General features: G+C 47.4%; 1 protein-coding gene across 6 annotated transcripts in view; it reads left to right on the top strand.

The window, feature by feature from the left end:
* The window catches only part of LOC121592820 (serine-rich adhesin for platelets), a 152,686-nt gene extending 133,986 nt beyond the window's left edge, over window positions 1–18,700 (top strand). For all 6 annotated transcript variants that reach the window (XM_041914636.1, XM_041914634.1, XM_041914633.1 and 3 more), the window contains 5 exons: window positions 1,346–3,434; window positions 12,427–15,374; window positions 15,449–15,844; window positions 16,729–16,956; window positions 17,071–18,700. In XM_041914636.1, the coding sequence (XP_041770570.1) occupies window positions 1,346–3,434; window positions 12,427–15,374; window positions 15,449–15,844; window positions 16,729–16,956; window positions 17,071–17,202 (5,793 nt within the window). In that variant the 3' untranslated portion in view covers window positions 17,203–18,700. The remainder of the gene's footprint in view (window positions 1–1,345; window positions 3,435–12,426; window positions 15,375–15,448; window positions 15,845–16,728; window positions 16,957–17,070) is intronic.
* Window positions 18,701–19,102: the final 402 nt, after the last annotated feature.

The raw sequence follows: 19,102 nt of genomic DNA, 5'->3' as shown, positions 1-19,102 counted from the left end.
CCAGCTGGCATAAGCTTACATAACATACTTATTTCTATAGTTAATGCTAAAGAACAGTGCTAACAAAAACGCATAAAAAAACATAACAAGTTTAACTGTCAATCAACCAAATAAAAATTAAAAACAACATAAACTGTGGAAGCGTCATATTAAGCTATGTAAAAAGGTCCGTAAATTGTTTAAGTTTGAGTTCAAGTCGACATTGTTTCCTAGCGAGTTATAGGCACTTATCATTTTTAATAAAGGATCGTTAGATCCAAAATTAGTCGATCTGAATTCTGTGTTAAATAATGTCCTGGTTCTTAACATTCTACTGGGGGCCTGAAAGTTCAATTTACTCAGAATTGACGGGGCGTCTAAAGATCCGCTAACAAGTTTGTGTATAAATAAGCACAGTGCCGTCTTTCTTCTATGTTGCAGAGGTTCTAGTCCAAATAACAGAGCAGAGGTTCTAGTCCAAATTAAAATCATACCCGAGAAAGTCAGTACGTCTTGCTTTCAATACATTTGTCTTTGCTTTATGCTTATTGGGTACTAGTTTTGGTTGGAGTTTAGAGAATTTTAATAACGATTTTCAATACTAAATTAGATCAAAGATTTCTTAAAAGCTCATCCCATCAGTTAAGGCGCAAAGAGGCTTTACAGGCACTAAGTTCTACAAGGAAATGATGTGAATTTCGACATTTTCACACACTGAAGATATCTAAGAATCGGTTTAGAGTTTAGATCAATTTATCGAGAAATAGCAAATATACAGCCGATAGAGATAGCTCAGAAAAGCTCATTTTTATTACCTGTAAAAGGATGTTGGAAGATCAATTGAGCAGTTTTTAAGCTTTCCTAACATCGTTTTCTAGTCTTTATTGAGAGAATTTTGGGAAACAGGTTAATCTTTTCTAAGGCTAAATGTATTTTTGGTATTTTGTTTACCATATTCTTCAAATTTTCTGATTCTGATTCTGAACTAATTTCTGCCTTTCTGAAAATTTGATAATCCTGATAATGCTCAAGATACTGAAAAAATGAATATAGCTCCCGACAACAAGTCCACTTGGGGGTCATCCGCTCATTACGAAGTGTTCACAGAGAATATTGAAACTTAGTTCCAACGTTATGATCAAGTACTAAGGAGGCGAAAGAGGTTTAAAACTGTGTTAAGCTACACGAAACAAAACAAAATTGAAACACTCGAATCAATCTTTAATGTGTGACGTTACGTAATTTATGGATGGCTCCTGAATTATCTAAAAATCAACTTTTTGCTTTTTTTATAAGTAAAATAGTGTTACTTTAGCTGATTTGCACCATTCAAACACTCTCTAACCGCGTCTCTTCCCTCCCACAGGTCCCGAAACCCACTGACAAGGGCAAGAAAACATGGGGCCAACGTCTTAAGCTCAGCAAAGCATCACCCGTAGCCGAGGACAAGCAGTCCGCTGGACCCGCCAACGGTACGGTCAGCTCGAACGGTTCCGCCCTAATACCATTCGGTGCGCGCAGCTACGACCCATCGCTCGACTACAGTGGCAACGGTCCAGCCTCCCTGTCGTCCGTCGGCCACTCGAACAGTTCCCACACCAATGTGCATCAGCTTGCCACGATGAAGTACGCGGAAACGTGGGTGTACGGGACGGTGCGCGGTATGCCGCCACCGTTGGCAATGTCGCCGCACCATCCCCATCATCCCCACCTGCCAGCAATGTACTGTCCGCCGCCTCCACCGCCGGAGGTGGCCGTACTGATCTGCTGCTGTCCCGAGTACCTAACCGGGACGAAGCGCGAGATAAAGAAGGCGTCCGTGTGCAAGAAGTGCAAAGGATCTCGGCTACCGCTCGCACCGATCGGTGGCACGATGCGGCTAACCTCGGGTGCCACCTATCTCGCTCCAGCGCCGATTCGAACGAGCGCCGGCACGGTTAAGCTAGCGTCCACGTATGGCAAGAAGTCGCGGCCAACCATCCTCGGAAATGGGAACCCGGACCCGTACGACTTTATGCGCCGATCGAGGCTGACACAACCGGCCGAGAGTGGCGCCGGCGGGCCAAAGTCGGTCAAGAGCAGCCTGAAGGAGAAGCTACGGGGTCGGGCGAAGAGTACGAGTCCGTCCCGTGGGCGCAGTGGGAGCACCGCTGGAGGAAAGCGCTCATCGGCCGCAAGATCTCCGTCGCCGTCGCTGAGCAAGAATGGTTCGCGGGTTGGAGGACGCAAGCTAGAATCGTTCCAGGACTGTTGGGTCGGGGAGCCGGACCGCGATACCGATCTGCTCGACGATGGCCCAACCAGCACGGCCCAGAATCGCAAATCCATCCTCCGCTGTGACGTTAATCCGTACGATCTGATCTCGCTGAGCGGAATTGGGGGCGGTTCCGGTGGTGGCACCGTTGGTGGCAATAACATGCTGAGCGAGTTCGCGCCCGACGGCGACGAGTTCGATCTGCACTCGCAGAAGTACGAGAACATCCTCGACACACTGTACGCCAACCGGTACAACCCGAACCCGGCGAACAGTATCGCGGCAATCAATGGCCAAAGAATCAAGCTGTTCGACGACTCGGGCACGAGCGTGTCCGGTGCGCCCGTGTACGACGATGTGGACGAGTTCGTGTACGATCCGGTCGAGGTGCCGGTCGAGGAGGCGCAGGCGACGGACGAGCCAAGCTCCCCGTCCGCCGGTACGCCCGAACGGCCGCCGCGCTCGAAGCAGCGACAGCTCGAGGCAACCAAAGAGACCGACGACAGCCGGTCGCTCCCTTCGACGGCACCGTCGGGCACGGCCGAGGCGGGGTCACCGGGCGTGACGCAAAGTGCAATAAAGTCCATCCTGAAGCGACCGTCCTCGATGCCGGCCGGACCACCACCGTCCTCGATGGTGACGGTGGAGAAGGATGCGGGAGCCGGCGGGCCGGGCTATGACACGATCCGGCTCAATCACACGCTTGTGCAGCGGCTGGCCAAGCTTACCACCTCTGCCAACGGCAGTGCGTCGGAGGAGGGTACCAGCACCTTCGGCAAGCATGGTACGATTAGTGCCCGCCATCTGACGGACAAGCGAAACTCCGGCTCACAGTTCTACCTGCCCACGCCGTTCCCGGTGATCGCGAGCTCGAGCGAGCCAGACGCAACCCAATCGACGACCGGCGGCCGGAAGAAGGTACACTTTCTGGAGGTGGAGAACGAAATCATCCACGACGATGATCGACTGTTCGCTCAGATGCTGTTTACGGAGGTTGTGCCGGCGGAGGTTACGCCGGTACCGGTGAAGACTACGAACGGAGCTACGGAACGGGGAGCAGCTGGTGAGGAGTCGATTGGCAGCAGGAAAGACACGCCAGCGTCGTCCAAGCAGGTGGAAACGGAAGAGCTTGCCAAAGTGATCCTGCTGCCGGCGGCAACCAATACGAACGCGCCGATGCTAGCAAATGGCACTAATGAGGGTAAGTCTGAAGAGAGTTAATTACGTGGCGATAGTTTCAAGTGTGTCTGTAGGAGCTAATATCCGGAACGGAGCTTACTACAGAATGATTTTGTCTCGTTAGCAAATATTCAAGGTTTAGCACTCAGTGCGAGCTTTTCCGACTGCCGGAAAGCTTAATGTAAATATGCCAACTATTGGAGAATTGAACTTCTTCCGAACACCTTTCAATGATTTGAGTCCTCAATGCGATTGATTCTGATTTTAGTGGAGTAACGTTATGGCAGTCTCTGAGCAAAACGAAGCCATCTTCATGCCATCGATTGCTCCTCCACTTTCAAAGTGTAAATATTTACCGATAACGGAAGAAAAGCACTACTGCGCATATAACATCATACGTTAGCATTCTACCATACCATTCAATTAAATACATAGAATGATTGGCGTGGGATGAGTTTGTCTGCTTTTCGATTGATTTCAAACGATAAGAGAGACATTTGGGGGCCGGGGTTTTGGGGCTGGAAACCCTAGAGGAAGGTTGCTGGAAACTTCAATTTTCTACCCAATTCCTGATATCAAATTCAGACTAGCACCAGAAACGTAGAACTAAACCATCCGGAAATGGCAAGAGTGCCAGCGCTTCCCCACTTTCCCAACCACTTTCCAATAGGGCAATATGACTAATTGGATAATTTACACCTACATGGCCCCCTTTTCCTTGTTTTTAAGGGGAGGATGTGCAGCGAACCACGAACAAGAGAGGTTTGGCTTATTCTCGCCCTTTTGGGCATGGTCTGGGTGTCGAGTCAAGGTTCCGAGGTTGATTGAATGATTGGCAATTAGTGTCTGTCGGAGTGGTGCTGAATGTCAGACTTTTGATCGGGATGCCTACCGGCGCCCTGTCAGTTTTGTGTTCGATACGGATGTATCGGTAGCTCAAATGGGTTATCTATTTTGCTGTGGTGATGCCTCGTATGTTTGGTATGCATTTTGAGGTTTAGGTTTAGTTTGGGTCCTTAGGCACAAAAGAAAATGCTTATTCGATGGGTGTACTTGACTACTTCGTAGCTTGATATTACCGTCAACTATTTTTATATGAAATGAAGTTATTTGTGGAGTTGTAAGAGCATTTGATGAACTATACTGTGACTGAATTATACTAATAATGTGACGAAATCGGTTCAAAGCTCTCAATTTTAAAACGAAGTAAATGCTCAGAGGCTCGAGAAGCCATTGCTTTCTGTATGTCGATGTTTTTCATGGCATTTGAAATGCAATCAAGTAGAATTAAGAAATTACTACGGAAGTAGAGACTGCCTAGAATTCTTCTCCTTCGAACGATCGTTTTTTCAGGCCTTTGGTTTGTACAACCCAACCAAAACCAAGCATAATGTTCTGCATTCTGTGCCAATAAAGCATTTCCCGGCTAAGTGAGGCACGGAGCAGCGGCTGGTTGTTTTGGAAGACGTTGATTCGTCAGAATTCAATATTCTAACGCTTTTTATATGTCATTTCACTTATTTTGATGTTCATTAGCAGGCTGTCAGTTCAGTTTAAAGGCACATGTAAAAGGATGCATTAAGACGTCTAGTTGACATCTAGTTCGATCTCCAAACAAAGACCCGTCTATCATAGTGAAGAAAATTAGAAACCAGCATTAATCAGTTCACCCATCATGGCTCTGATTCCGCTTGTAATAGATGCAGACCACCAATTAAGATGATCATTTAGCATACAAACCGTTCCTTGTGGTTTAGAAAAGGTACAGTGTTGAGATTTCTTCCGTAAATATAAAACCGCGATGAAAGCAACAAGTATAAAGGATGGCATGTATTCCAAGTTCAACCAAGAAAATGTGTATTCTTACCTCTAGGTACAACAGAATATGTAACAAATAACTTTCGATGTATAGCAAGTAATAGAACGTTTCCTATTAGTAGCTTAAATAGAGCATCCATTGTATTTCCGAACAAATTATGCCACCTCGTATATTTTCGTCCCATTTCCCCCAATTACTTCCAGTGTAATGACTTCAACAATGCTTCTCCGAGTATTGAAATGCTTTTAACGGCTCACAGTGCTCTTACGCCGATTAATATGATTCGTTTATGTACCAAACTGTCCACCAGGTGGGCAGCTGTCCAACGATACCCCACTATGTGAACCGCGTACCGGCCAACCACCGCACGGAACAGCCATTTCCTTCCGGATGGTGAATTTTGGTTTCTGTCCGCTGCGACGCGACGCGCAGTGCTCGTCGTACGGAACGTTCAGTTCACAAATTCATTAATTCGTGCCCGTTTCGCGTGGTTCTCGGTCCAATGGCCAATGTCCATCCACACACAAGCACAAACGGGGCAATGGTCTGCGCTTGCCATCGGCAGGAACCGCTCAACAGCGCGGCTCGTTGGCCAGCAGCGTTTTGAAATTGATTCGACATAAAATAATGTCCGGCACCCATTATGCTTGTCATTTTATTTCCTTGTCCCTTTTCCCGGGCACATGTCCGCCTGGTAGTAGGGGTGGGTTGGAAAGGGGAAATATTTGCATTGTTCCAGCGCGTGCACCGGCTGTGCGGGAAAAAAGCGATGCGGTTCTTGGGGAGTTTTGGGCTCGACCGAAACGAGCAGCCGTGTGACATTCCCCGGGTGGTACGGTTTCCGGAAACCTACCGGTGTGCGGGATAGTTTTCGGAAACCGACCCCACGCTGGCTGGACGATTGATGTTATAGTCCGCTGAGCTTGATGGCCGCTAATTATATAGAATTAGAATTTATGCTAATCCAGCGCTGACATGGATCCCCGGCCCGGGCCATTCGCCCATTATTATTATGGGCGACGGACCGGACGGGCCGGGCAGGTGCGTTTCGACGCGCGAAACGTGGCTAGTACCGTGCCCGGTGGCCGCAAGCTATCGGTAAAGTGCGTATACGCAAATGCACTGGTACTACCCCATTCGCGCCCACCGCCCGAAGCGCTTGTGACAAGATGTGCGCGATTAATCGCTGCAGTGGTTTCCCGTCTCTGGTTAGCCGGTCTCATGGTACAGTCGTCAACTCGTACGACTTAACAACATGCCCGTCATGGGTTCAAGCCCCGAATAGACCGTGCCGCCATACGTAGGACTGACTATCCTGCTATGGGGGGAAATCAATAAGTCACTGAAAGCCAACCCCACAAGTGTGTTGGCAGGCCTTGACCGTCATCGGTTGTTGAGCCAAAGAAGAAGAAGAAGGTTTCCCGTCCGTTCCGTGCCAAATCGATGCACTCGATCGATTTTTGGTGCAAAGCGGGGGATTTGGGGCCTGTGGTGCATCGTTTTGTGGAGTTCGTTCGCAGGGCCAATGAACGGGTGCAGTGCCAATGGGATGGGCATGTTGAAAGGGGGTTGGTAGATATTATGACTATAATAGGTGTGATTGAACATAGTTAGGATTTCTGTTTGAAAAAATACTTGAAACTAGAGTTTGAGTGCGCATAACTATTACTAGAGGAAATTTTAGGCGTTTTACGTTATTTTCTGCTTGTCTCAGTGAAAAATGCATCAACTAATATGTGTTTTCCATTCGAAATTACTGGTCACAGTAGGTACAAATACTCATGCGTTACAAATCCAACTTATTTTGTCTGCGCTTGAAAAGTGTTACAATACAGTTATTACATTTTAAAACATATTTTCTATACTTCGTTTTAGACTAAAGCAAACTTTTGACACTAGTTTAGCGTCTGCTTCGAATAAATTCTTATAACAATTTGAGTAATGCAATCAATAATAATAATTATAATGTGTCCCATTTGTTGGCATACGATTAACTTCGGAGAGCTTCAAGAAAACCCAGAACCCTAATAAAGAGCCTTTCTTACGAAGTAAATACTTAAATGACTCCATTTTTTATGCATAATTAACCTCTAAAAAGCTCGCCGAACATGTCAACGCCTGCTACCGAACAATTCAATATCTCGCTGAAAGAGTCAATTATATGCTCGAACGAATCAACTACTCGCTGAACATTTCAATAATATCATTGAATACCCTGTATAGCAATCACAGCAATCAAATAATGTACTTTATTCAGGATCTCTTATTTGGAGAAAATAATTGAGTGAGAAATGATTGTCCATATTGCCTTTTGTTTATTTAAAAAATTAATAAAATGGGAGTAAATTACTAGGAAATGTTTAAAAAAAAACCCAGTGGTCTCCAACCTGTAGTCCGTGGCATTAACAAACGTGGCACGCAAAAGAATTTATTTTTGAAAAAGAAAGGTTTATTACCGTACATATTACATATCGAGCATTTTTCCTCACAATCAAGTTTAAAATTGTCTAGAAAAAGATTTGTCTGAAAGACCATGTCTAGAAAAAGATTTAATTACAGTTTTGATCAAAAACTTTGAACTAAGTTTAAGAAAGGTATGCCCTCAATGGATGTGGGCCGCGGCAAATGTATTTTCAAAGCCAACTGGTTCGCGATCCAAAAAAGGTTGAAGAGTACTGGTATAAACCACCTAAAGTAGCTTTTAAAACAGCAGAAAAAAGCATTCCTTTTAAACATTGGTTCAATGTTTCTAAACTCTCCTTAATCCGTTGCATACAATAGTTTGCCCCCAAAACAATCGGACCAACCAACCTGATGACCAAATGGCCAAAACAAAAATAAGACTAACATTTCCCACTAGGCCTGAAACCTAATCCTGCAATGGGTTTCGGTACGTATTCAACCTGTTTTTTTTTTTTGTTCAACCGGAAGCTGCCCGAAACAACAGTACAACTGACAGCACCAGCACGATAAGCCATTGATCCTTGTTACGATAAATCCATGACCTTTTCCAAACAGAAGCCATTCAAACAAGCCTGCCCTAAAAAAGCTAGTGGAGAGAACGAGGGGACTGAGAGACAGAGAGAGAGAGAGAGAAAGAGAGAGAGAGAGAGAGAGAGAGAGAGAGAGAGAGAGAGAGAATGTGTTTGAGGTCAGAAATCATTGCCAAACAAAATCTTCCGGAACGAACTTAACCTCACCGGACGGTAGCCCACCGGTAGGGCAGAGGCTAGCAAAAAAAAGGCAACCCCAACCCCCCTTTTTTCTCCACCCTCCCCGGCAAAACAGAAAGCAAAGCCAAATCGTAAGAACGCTCCTGGGACTTTCCCTCCATCCCCGGGTGGGTTAAAAAGATTGGAAAATTTCCCTATCATACCACAGCGGAGTGATTCGGGTGTGTGTTGTGTGAGTAGAGGAATGAAAAATTTGTGCCGAATTATTTGCACCGCAACACATACGCCCGGCCACAAATCCCTCCAACCGACCTTCTCCACCGGGACCGGGAGTTGTTGTTCCCGTTTGCCGCATATTTGTTGCGCTTGTTGCGAAGGTAAAGAGTGTCCCGGGATTTTTCCTCCCGTTTTCCACCCTTCCCGCACGGCAATTCTGCTTGATGGGAAGCTTTCGGCTCGAACGGGCGGCAGGAAAACTCGGTGGAAAAGTGAAATTATGGCAAATATTTTACATTCCACCGCCACACAAGGGAACCGCCGCAAGGGGGAGGAGAAGCAGAAGGTGGTGGAAAGGGAGAAAAGATTTTTGCCAGCTTTTTGAAGCGCTCGCATAAATCACGGGAAAAGCACAGGGTGAAATAAAATAACATGATTGGGATCGTCGCTTTTCTCTCTCCTCGCTCAGTTGTGTTGTGTGACATTGTGTATGTGTGTTTGTGAAAGAAAAGTGGCCAAAAGAGGGGGGGGGAAACGAGCGGTGTCTTACTGTGTCTTGGGATCCGTTTTCTCGCATGAGCGGCTGTGTAATGCCAAATGTGTTCGATTCGATCGAATCGGTGCGATTTGGAGACCCGGGCAAACCCCCGTCCCGGAACTATGAAACAACGTGTGCGGAGATAAACCAAACGTACCAACCGATCCCTACGGCGGCTCTTATTGCTGTGTCCCCCTTGGGTTGGGTGCCACTATCGAAAGGTGGGGCTCTGATTTATGCGCATCCTCGGCACCACGGGAAGAAGGATTCGGAGTGATCGGAAACCAGTACTGGCGCGGGTATTTACATATGAGCTTTGATTACGATGCGCTGTGTCCCTCGCTCGAGGGATGCCACGAACGTCTCTCGCACCACCAAAAGCAAAACACCCTACAACAAATGTACATGGTGACAGTTGCCATGGAAAGAATGGCGTCACTGTTCCCTGCCCCCCCACGGGAGAATAGTTTCCTTTCCGTTGGGGTGAGATAATCGCACTGCGAGCGGCAACCGAGCGGTAAAGTTAAACCCTTTGAGGCAGCAGCTCGTTTGTACGAGAGCAACAGCAACGCGAATGGTTCGAAGCAGTTCGACAAACAAACGTTTGTCTTCGGGAACGACCTTAGCGAAACGGTGCCACAGTCGAGACACCCGGCGGACCCGATTATTGCTCGCGCTGTGATGCACTCTGTATCGGAAGGCATCGGTGCAGGATTACCGGCGACGCCTGCACACCGGAAGCATGTTCGTGCTGTTCATCAGTGCCATCCTGTGCCCTTGCACCAGCTAGTTGTTTGGCCAGCTGTTCTGGCCACCTGGGGGAATGGGTTCCATCTTGCTACCAAGACACAATCTGTGTGCGCGTGGGAATTTAGAAAATGTGATGCAGAAAAATTGAACATTCAGCTGGGCGGAGAAAAGTCGATGGCACAGTTTTCGGGTTGCAATAATCGTCTTTTAGCTGCTGGTGAGTTGATTGGTTCTAGGTATAGGAGAGTGAAATGTTGAAAATGCTCTATATTTCATACAGGTCGACACATGTAAGGAAATGTTTCGCTTGATTGATAAACATTCATTATGAACCTAAGAGTGGCTCACCGCAGGGGCCATCCATACCTTACGTGACGCTTGCAGGATGGAAACGAGTATATTTAGTGGTATATGCTACCAGGCTAGCAGCGAGAAAATTCCATCCTGCTTAAAACAATGTAAACAAGAATAAAACTTTGAAATCTTGAATATAAATGCTGAAATTAGCTAAAATAATAATAAATTAGCTAAAATAATAACAGTATTTAGAACAGAGCAGAATATGGCAAATCTTAGAATCTTTGTTCGCAATGAAGACATACCGTTGTGTTTCCGTTTGGAGCTCATGTTTGAAATTAAGGACGATTTGATTTATATTCCGGAAAGACTCAAAATTTCATTCATAATCTTCATATTAAGACACACACTACTCCTTTTTTTGTTTCTAACTTATATTTACATTTGAATAACAAATTCTGAGGGTCATTGTTATCCTGGATCGACAGGAAGCCGACCTTACTGACAAGGGGGTTTGTGTGCGGTTTTCCTCTTGGTTTTCAAAGTACTGCTGCGCGATTGGGCAGGAATTGGAAGGCATTGGGCACATCTATCTTCAAATATTGTTGTTTTATTATTATCACTGATTCTTTGTTCTTGTTATTGACAATGTCAAAAACGTATTTTTATGCAATTAATCACAATTCACTTCAGCTATCCGAAATTAAAATCAAGATGAACAACATTGCTCCGAGTTCCGGACAGTATTAAATACGTGTTTTTTTTATGAAATTCAGAATATGGTAAAAAACTGTCGTTTTCACGTTGTAAACTACTTCCACAATGGATTCCTACGTATTTCAATGCGCCTAGACGCAATTAATAGGAATTATCGGATATAACACTGGCGTGGGGTTTGAAGCAAAACTGCTAAGAAATCCCTTTTAACTGACCGACTGAACATATTGATTTACAGTGGTATCAGGGCCTACTATAGCTCAGACTCGTTTTTAATATATTGTAGCACATCATGGCCTTTATATAAAATTAAAAAGCGGTATGGCCAGGGACTACATATGAAACAATTCAATAAAAACAATGCCGAATGTCCGGAATTTGAAGTTGTCCGTAATTTGAAGCATAACAGTATACGCTTTTTCTATTAGGCAAGAAAAACAACAAATTTAAATACTTCCCCAAAACGATTCTATCCGCCTAGCGATAAGTATTATTTTGGACTGAATTAAACTGTCCGCTGCTTATCAAGCAAACTTGGTAAACTGGAGCAACTAACTTGGAAAACCTAAATAAAAATTCTAAAATTCCACGTTTTTATTGCAATTTGCCAATAATGTGATGTATAAAATATTAGATTCTGGTTGGTCCACTTTCACGTTTTTGCAGTACAATATAAGCTTATGCTTCAAGTGCATTGTTCAATATTATTCAATAGGACACAGCAAACAAAAAACAGCAACCAGCTATAAACATTTGTTTGTTGCGGCAAACTCAACACCGCACGGTGTTCAATGCTTAGTTCAATAATTATTAAAAACAACCTATCCCGCATTTCGCTCACTCCCCTTGCAATACCCCCGGCTGGGCTATTGTTTTCACCAGCACACTCGGCATAATACATAGCACACTAATCACACAACTGCCCTTTCACTCACCGCGAGCTTTGGCAATCAACTGCTCGCTCCAGACCTGCACGAATAAAACCCCTCGTATCCTACTGCGTGCAAAACGGCGTGACACACCTGCTGCCACTGCCCGTTACTGTTGGCGAACGTCGAACGCCAAATGTGCAGCACGTGCTCATAATTCATTCATGAAATTTGTTCACTTACCCACCCACGAAGGGTGAGTGGCACTGGCAAAAACACGGTCCCGCCCGGTAGCACTGATTCAAACCGAACCGGATATTGGAAATACGGTCACCAACGGTCTCGAAACGAAACCGTCAAGCGGTGGTGACTGGAGACATGGAAGGTTCGATTGCCACGAGGTCAAATCACAATATCCTGCAGCGGTGCCAGAGCGGTGCCGGTGCAGTAAATGTGATTCGCTCTAATAAGTCCGGTTTGGCACGATTGGAAGGCTAGGCAGAATGGCAGCAGGTCCTGACCCGGAACGAATCGCATGCTCGTCGATGTTGGCGGTGGTCTAATTAATAATGTTACTACTAGCAGTGATTGAATGAGTTTCTAACAGTTGTTGTTTTCCTTCTATCGTTACGCAGAACGCACCAAGCCTAGCGCGGTCGCCACCGTGTTCCAGCGAAGGGCCGGTCCAGTCCGAAGAAGCTTCAGCGACCGATCATCACCCACGGCCAAGACGAACGGGTATGGTGGACATCCCGCCAACGGTACCACTGCCCGGGACGACCAGTTCAACGACACGATGGCTTTACGCGTTCGGCCCCTGCGGACCGATTCGCGGACGGCATTCGACGATGAAACTGCTTCCTTGACAACTTCATCCTCGTCGTCGTCGTCGTCGGAATCATCGATCGGTTCCATCTCCTCGCTGCTGCTAGCCGTTGGCCAGGGCGGCAAGGCACGACCCAAGCTGCCACCTCCACCACCACCTCCACCACTGACAACAACGCAACAGCAACTTCCCACCAGCGCCAATGGGAAAGCGCCAGCCAGTGCCACACCGCCACCCCCGGGCAGCAACGTGTACGAGGATTTTTGCTTCGGCCTGATGGCGGGCGTCAGGCGTTCGAGTAGCGACCGTAGCAGCTCCACCTCAACCTCGTCCCGTACGGTGGTGCAGGTACTGGCCAGCTCCTCCTCCTTCTCCTCCACCTCCTCCTCCCCATCTTCTCCCTCGTCTTGTGCCTCGTCGCCGTCGCCGATTGCGTCGAGCGGCGGCATTCATCGGCTAGAGATACGGCACGATCCGGAACCGGAGGAGGAACACTATCAGAAGAAAACGTCCATCCTGATCACGGGCGATGATTGCTACTCGACGGTGAACGTGGATGGCGCTAGCGATACGCCGATCTACCAATCCTCGGTGGTGGTAAACGATGGCAGTGTGGTGGCCTCACCGACGAACGAGATACGGCAAACGGCGTCCAATACGATCACGATCAGCGTCAGCTCGCCGACGTCTACGCTGGAAAGCCGTGGAAGTAAGGGCAGGATGGAAACGGGGAAGCCGGCAGGCGATGAGCAGCACGCGAACGGAACGGTGGTAACGATGGGAAGGGAAGAGATCACAACAGTCAGCACGGGGACGTCGGTCATTCCCATAGGGGGGAGCAGTGTTACCGGCAGTAATGGGCGTACGTTGATCAATCTCGATTTTGGTCAACCGGAGCAGAGTGTTGACAGTAGCGCCGCTTCACAAACCGACAAGACGTCGGAAGATGTAACACCGATCGCACCAGTTCCTAGTGATTCCAATGACTCCAAAGATTCGCCCAAGGTTCGTGAAGATGCTGCTCACGATCAGCAACAGCAGCAGCAGCAGCAGATCGTAGTCAAACAAACGTCCGTGGACCTCACACCGACACCGGTTGTGCTGCGGCGCTCGCTAAAACCAACAACGGAACCGACCACCGCCGTCAACAGCTTGCAGGCGAAGGTGTGCCGTAACAGCTTCATCGCCAAGCTGCTAGAAGATCCCTCCCTTAGCCAGCTGTCCGAGGGGTTGGATTACGAGCTGATCGCCAAGCTGATCGAAAGCTCGCTGCTCCGGCTGAAGGAATCGCGCAACGGGCTGGACATGAGCGGTACCAAAGACGAGGACGACGTGTCGAAGATGATCGAGCAGTCGCTGCTCAAGATACAGGAGGAGCGCAGCAAGCTGACAGCACCGAGCAACCCAGCCAGCCAGTCACCGCAGCAGAGCAGCGGGAGCAAGCGAAGCAGTGTCAGCTCGGGCAATAGCTACGGTTCGGCCGCCGCGTACGAGCTGATGGAGTTCGATCAGCTGGGCGAGCTGAGCGATTGCTATCAGAGCTGCAGCAGCGATCTGACGGTGGATGACGATGCGCACTCATCCCGCAGCAAGTTCTACCAGATGCTGGTAGACGCGACACTGTCCGAGCTTGAGATCAACACGGCGAACGAGGATGATGACGATGAGCATCATTACGAATCGATTCGGCTGAACGGGGATCCTATCTATGAGGAAATCAATGACATCCCGCCGCCGCTGCCACTGACGGCTCCACCGATCGACGATGTTGATTTGGAGAAGCAGCGCAATGCGCGGTCTATCTTTGAGGGTGCCTCCAAGTACGACATCTTGTCGTACCTGGTGGACGCGAAGGAGCGTGGCATCGTGCAGGAGGATGGATCGTACGGGTTCCAGTTTGGCGCTGCCGGTGACATCATTCTCGAGGAGGAAGAGGCTGAACCGATCACCGAGCTGCGGCACCATCAGCGCCAGATATCGGACATTAGCAGCAGGCTGTCGCATCTGTCGGGTATTAGTGATTCGAGCGAGGACACGTCCCTGTCGGCGGGCACGCTTAGTAATGGGCGAAGCAGCAAAGCGTCGGCCGAAATCGAGCGGAACGATTCGGGCGTCGGGTCGGAGACGAGCAAGACGTCCCGCAGCCGGTGGCAGAATCCAATCAGCACGACAACTACCAGCACCACAACAAGCGCGCTGCTGACGAAGATCACGCCGATTCACCTGTGCGAGGATTGTGACGGACCGGTAGAGACGCAGGTGACCGAGTCGGGCGTCATGTACGCACCGCTCGTCTGTCGCAAGTGTGGCAAAAAGCGGGCCGAGCGGAAAGAGATCATTACCGAGATCGTCGAGACGGAGGAAAAGTATGGGCGGGATCTGCAGATCATACTGGAGGAGTTCTATCAGCCGATGCTGGTCGCCGGCCTGCTCAACCAGGAGCAGCTCTCTGCAATCTTTTTGAACGTGGAAGAACTGCTGGAGAACAACCAGTTCCTGGCGGAGCGGATGCGCGATGCGCTGGACATCGCGAACGAGCAGGGCGACGACGATCTGCTCACGGTGAGCATTGGTAAGATCTTCCTCGAGGCGGCCCCAATGCTGCACGCGTTTGAGAGCTACTGTGTGCGGCAGGGCGCCGCCAGCCTGCTGCTCGCGAACCTCGAGAAGGAGAAGGAGCTGCTGCGCATCTTTCTGCGCGTCTCGCAGATGGAGAATGCCGTGCTGCGGCGAATGAATCTCAACTCGTTCCTTATGGTAAGCTCGGATCAGAGATGATGGGATACTTTGAAGAGACGTTTATAACACCCTTCCCTCCTCTTACATTCCAGGTGCCGGTACAGCGCGTCACCAAGTACCCGCTGCTGCTGGCCCGCCTGTACAAGGTGACTCCGGCCCATCTGGAGGGCAAGGAGCTGCTCAAGCAGTCGCAGGAAAAGATCGAACTGCACCTGAACCACATGAACCGGGAGGCGAAGGACGTGCCGACGAAGCTGTGGCGCCGCATCTCGTCCTCCAGCCCGGGCCGGCGGCTGTCCTGCGAGCTCGACATGATCAACATCAAGCTGCGCAAGATGGCGGTGGACGTGCTGGAGTGGAACCACGAGGAGGTGCGGTTCGCCATCGAGGGCCGGCTGCTCTTTACGCAGCCAAACGATGGCAACTGGAAGAAGAGCCGCACGATCAAGCTGACCTCCATCAATGCGCTACTGGTGACGAATGGAAAGGTAAGGTGATGGCAACCGTTAGGTTGTAGAGAATGTAAACTTGGTATTGGATGTCGTTTTTGGAGGATTTCTGAGGAACTTTAAGGTTCTTCTGAGAATTGCCTTTTTATGTTTCTTAAGCCTTTATAGTCCTACATGCCATCGTAGGTCATTACGCCATATAGAAGAAGATGTCTCTCAAGAACAGTATCTTCTGGGTAACTTTGTAGTAACAGTAGACGTCTGCTACTTTAAAGACATTTTCACAAACATAATAAACAATTTCTTTCGTATCACTTTTGAGTTTTATAACAACAAAATTTAATGAAGACTGACTGGGAATGAGTGTAAATTTCATAAAAATTATGTAAAACAGACACTTATTAGGATAAATGTTCAATTTTGCATAATATTTCTTTAAATTCAAAGTATTTTACGCTTATATTTCCCTTGTATCAATTTGTGTCATGCATCTCAGTACATTGGTTCACTTTATTGAGGCTTTCCTCAGAATTCAACCCGCTCTTATAATCTCAAAAGCTCAAAACATTTATTTAAATGAGTAATTATGACAACTCAAACTGAAACGTAGTGTCTAGCACGTGCTTCAGCATCTTACCTTGCTCGTAATGAAGATTTACATCCTTTCCACTGCATGCAAAAGGGACCACAAACAAATGTCAAGTGGCGACGGCCAAAAGCCTCACTCGCAGCTTACGAGAAGCTTTCCCGGGAATCTTAAATTTTCATTCCACACTTCAGCAAGTGTCCCTGAAAAGGGGGCTTTTGCCACAAATCATTTAGAGGAAAAAAATGCCACAAAAAGAACCTCACTTCACCATCGGTCGTGGTTACTCAACCTATATTTATGCCTTATTCCTTCCTTCCTTTTCTTTCACTCGCAGCCCACGGCCAGCTACAAGGCGGACCGGGCCCTGTCGGAAACGCTCAGCTTTCCCCGCCACACGGGCATCCGCGAGGCGTCGCTGCTGCTGGTGCGCGAAAAGGGCGGCCGGTACACGCTGTTACGCGAGCCGCTCTTTCTCGACCGGTGCATCGTCTGCTCCGAGCACGACTGGGAGGACTATTTCGAGGTGCAGGAGATCCTCTCGAAGGAGTCCTTCATATTTAAGGTATGTACAGGTGCACGACGTGCGGCCCTGCTTCCGGCATCAATCAATAGCGTGTCACAGCGTGTGTTTGGAATGCTACATTCCTGTTTTTTCCTTCCCTCTCTTTTGCTGCAGGCTGAGGACGGTACGAAGACCAAACAGTGGTACGCCCAGCTGCAGTACCATTCGCAGGGCATGGGCACCTGGCGTAAGCGTCGAAATGCGCTCGCCAACATCATGATTAATGGCATGATGACACGAACGTGAGGCGGTGGCGGCGGCGTGCAGCGAAAACCGATGACTCCCACCCAACCACACGGTACTTAGGCCGACCTTAGGATGCCGACCCTTGTAAACCCCTATGCCGTCCTGAAATTGTAACCCCGTGCCAACTTCTTCCCGCCCCTTTTTCGCTTGGATCGTGTATGTATGTGTAAGCGTGTAAGATTGCGTGCGTGTGTGTCTGTGTGTGCGCTGGAAGGTGGCAAAAAGCGTTGTATAAGAGCGTTTCTTAGAAGCAGGAATAGGAAGTGGTAGGAATCTGTACAGTACACTTGAGGCCAGCAACACCACAAAAAATATATATTAGCGAACGGTAGGACGTCTCAGCAAAACCCCAACTAGTTCCGCTTAGTATAATAGTTCCCCGCTCCCAAGTGCGCGATTTATTTATTCGACTCGAGGGGGTTTCGATGCAGAGAGCAAGTGTTGTACAGCATGCGTCACTTATGGGTATCACTTGTGGTACGTTTTTTTGTTTTGTTTGGGTGGCATTTAATAGATAAACTGGAACCACAATAACTGCCCTTTTTCCATACTTCCTATTAGTATCTTTTGCTTTGCTCCAGCACCAGCGTATCCTTTAATGTAAATCTTAAAAAACGATTGAAACAAAGGACAACAATTGTAATTTTCTGCCTGCTATTAACTACTAGTTTGAAATTTTGTGTGTTTTTATTTTATTGTTACAAATAATACAAGCCTTTTTGTTTGTGTTTTTTTTTTGCTCGAGCATCTTACTAAAAATGTGTATGAAATGATAAATGTATGATGCAAATGCGAAACACTTGTTGGTAGCAGATGAATAATGGGATTTAATAGAAGGAAAGTAGTGGTAGAAATAGAAAATAAACGTGGTAGAAATAATGTATAAACATCAAAACACAAGAAGAAGAAAAAAAAGGAAAGAGAAAAAATTAAATAAAAATGTGAACAAAACATGAACATAATTAATTTATCTTGCTTAAAGTGTGTGCAAAGTAGGTTGTGAGTAGAAAGACGCTAAATAGCTTGATCGCGTACTCTGTTTTGTCTAGCAAAGGTCAATGCTTTGGGTAAATACTTAAACGCACGAAGTAAAAAGGAAAACGCAAATGGAAATAAATCCATTTAAGAAGAGAGCGAGAGAAAGCATTATGAAAAGCATAAAAACTCTGCAAAAAAAAGCAAAACATAACGGATACAACAGAAAACACACTCAACGTATCTCATGGAAGAAAACAAGATACGAACAGAATGAATACAAATGCGATACAAGAGCAAAATTCTAAAGAAACAAAAAAAAACAGAAGAAAACGAAAGGATCATAGCGCCAAAGCTTAACGGAAGAGAAATCGATTGCGTTTAATATCCATTTGTTTGACAAGCTAAGGAGCTAGATAGAGCTGCTGCTAGATAGAGAAGGTGAGAAACGGATAGTAAAAAGCATACACACACTCACACCAACAAACTGCAAACAAACAAATAAAGAAACGTTTAAAATGGATGAATGGTGTTTCGCTATGACGATGATGACGCTACCGACGGATCAAGCTGACCCAATCCATCCTGGCGGACATCATTCATATTCATCATCCCGGGCCCGTTTTGAGAGCAAAATAGCGTGGTATAGGATGGCTTATGATTTTTTCATTCATCTTCCTACCGTCCTGCGTCAACCTCGGGTGTGTGTGTGTCGCGTCCTGTCGGTACAGTCCCTTCCCACCTCGATGCTATCCAGTTCCATTGGAACGACGCTGTACATTAACCTAGACGGGGGCACGTTGCGCATTCGGGCAAATCAACCATTTGTGTTGGGTTTAGGAGAGAAGGTAAACCCCATCCCCGGGTACGGTTTCTGTATTCAAATGTGACGTCCCGGTGCAACGTGTTCCAGGTTTAGGGAACC

Source organism: Anopheles merus, chromosome 2L (assembly GCF_017562075.2).
Source record: "Anopheles merus strain MAF chromosome 2L, AmerM5.1, whole genome shotgun sequence".
NCBI classification, from domain to species: Eukaryota; Metazoa; Arthropoda; class Insecta; order Diptera; family Culicidae; genus Anopheles; species Anopheles merus.
The sequence above is the reverse complement of the archived record's forward strand: the minus strand, read 5'-3'. Positions and strand labels throughout refer to the sequence as shown.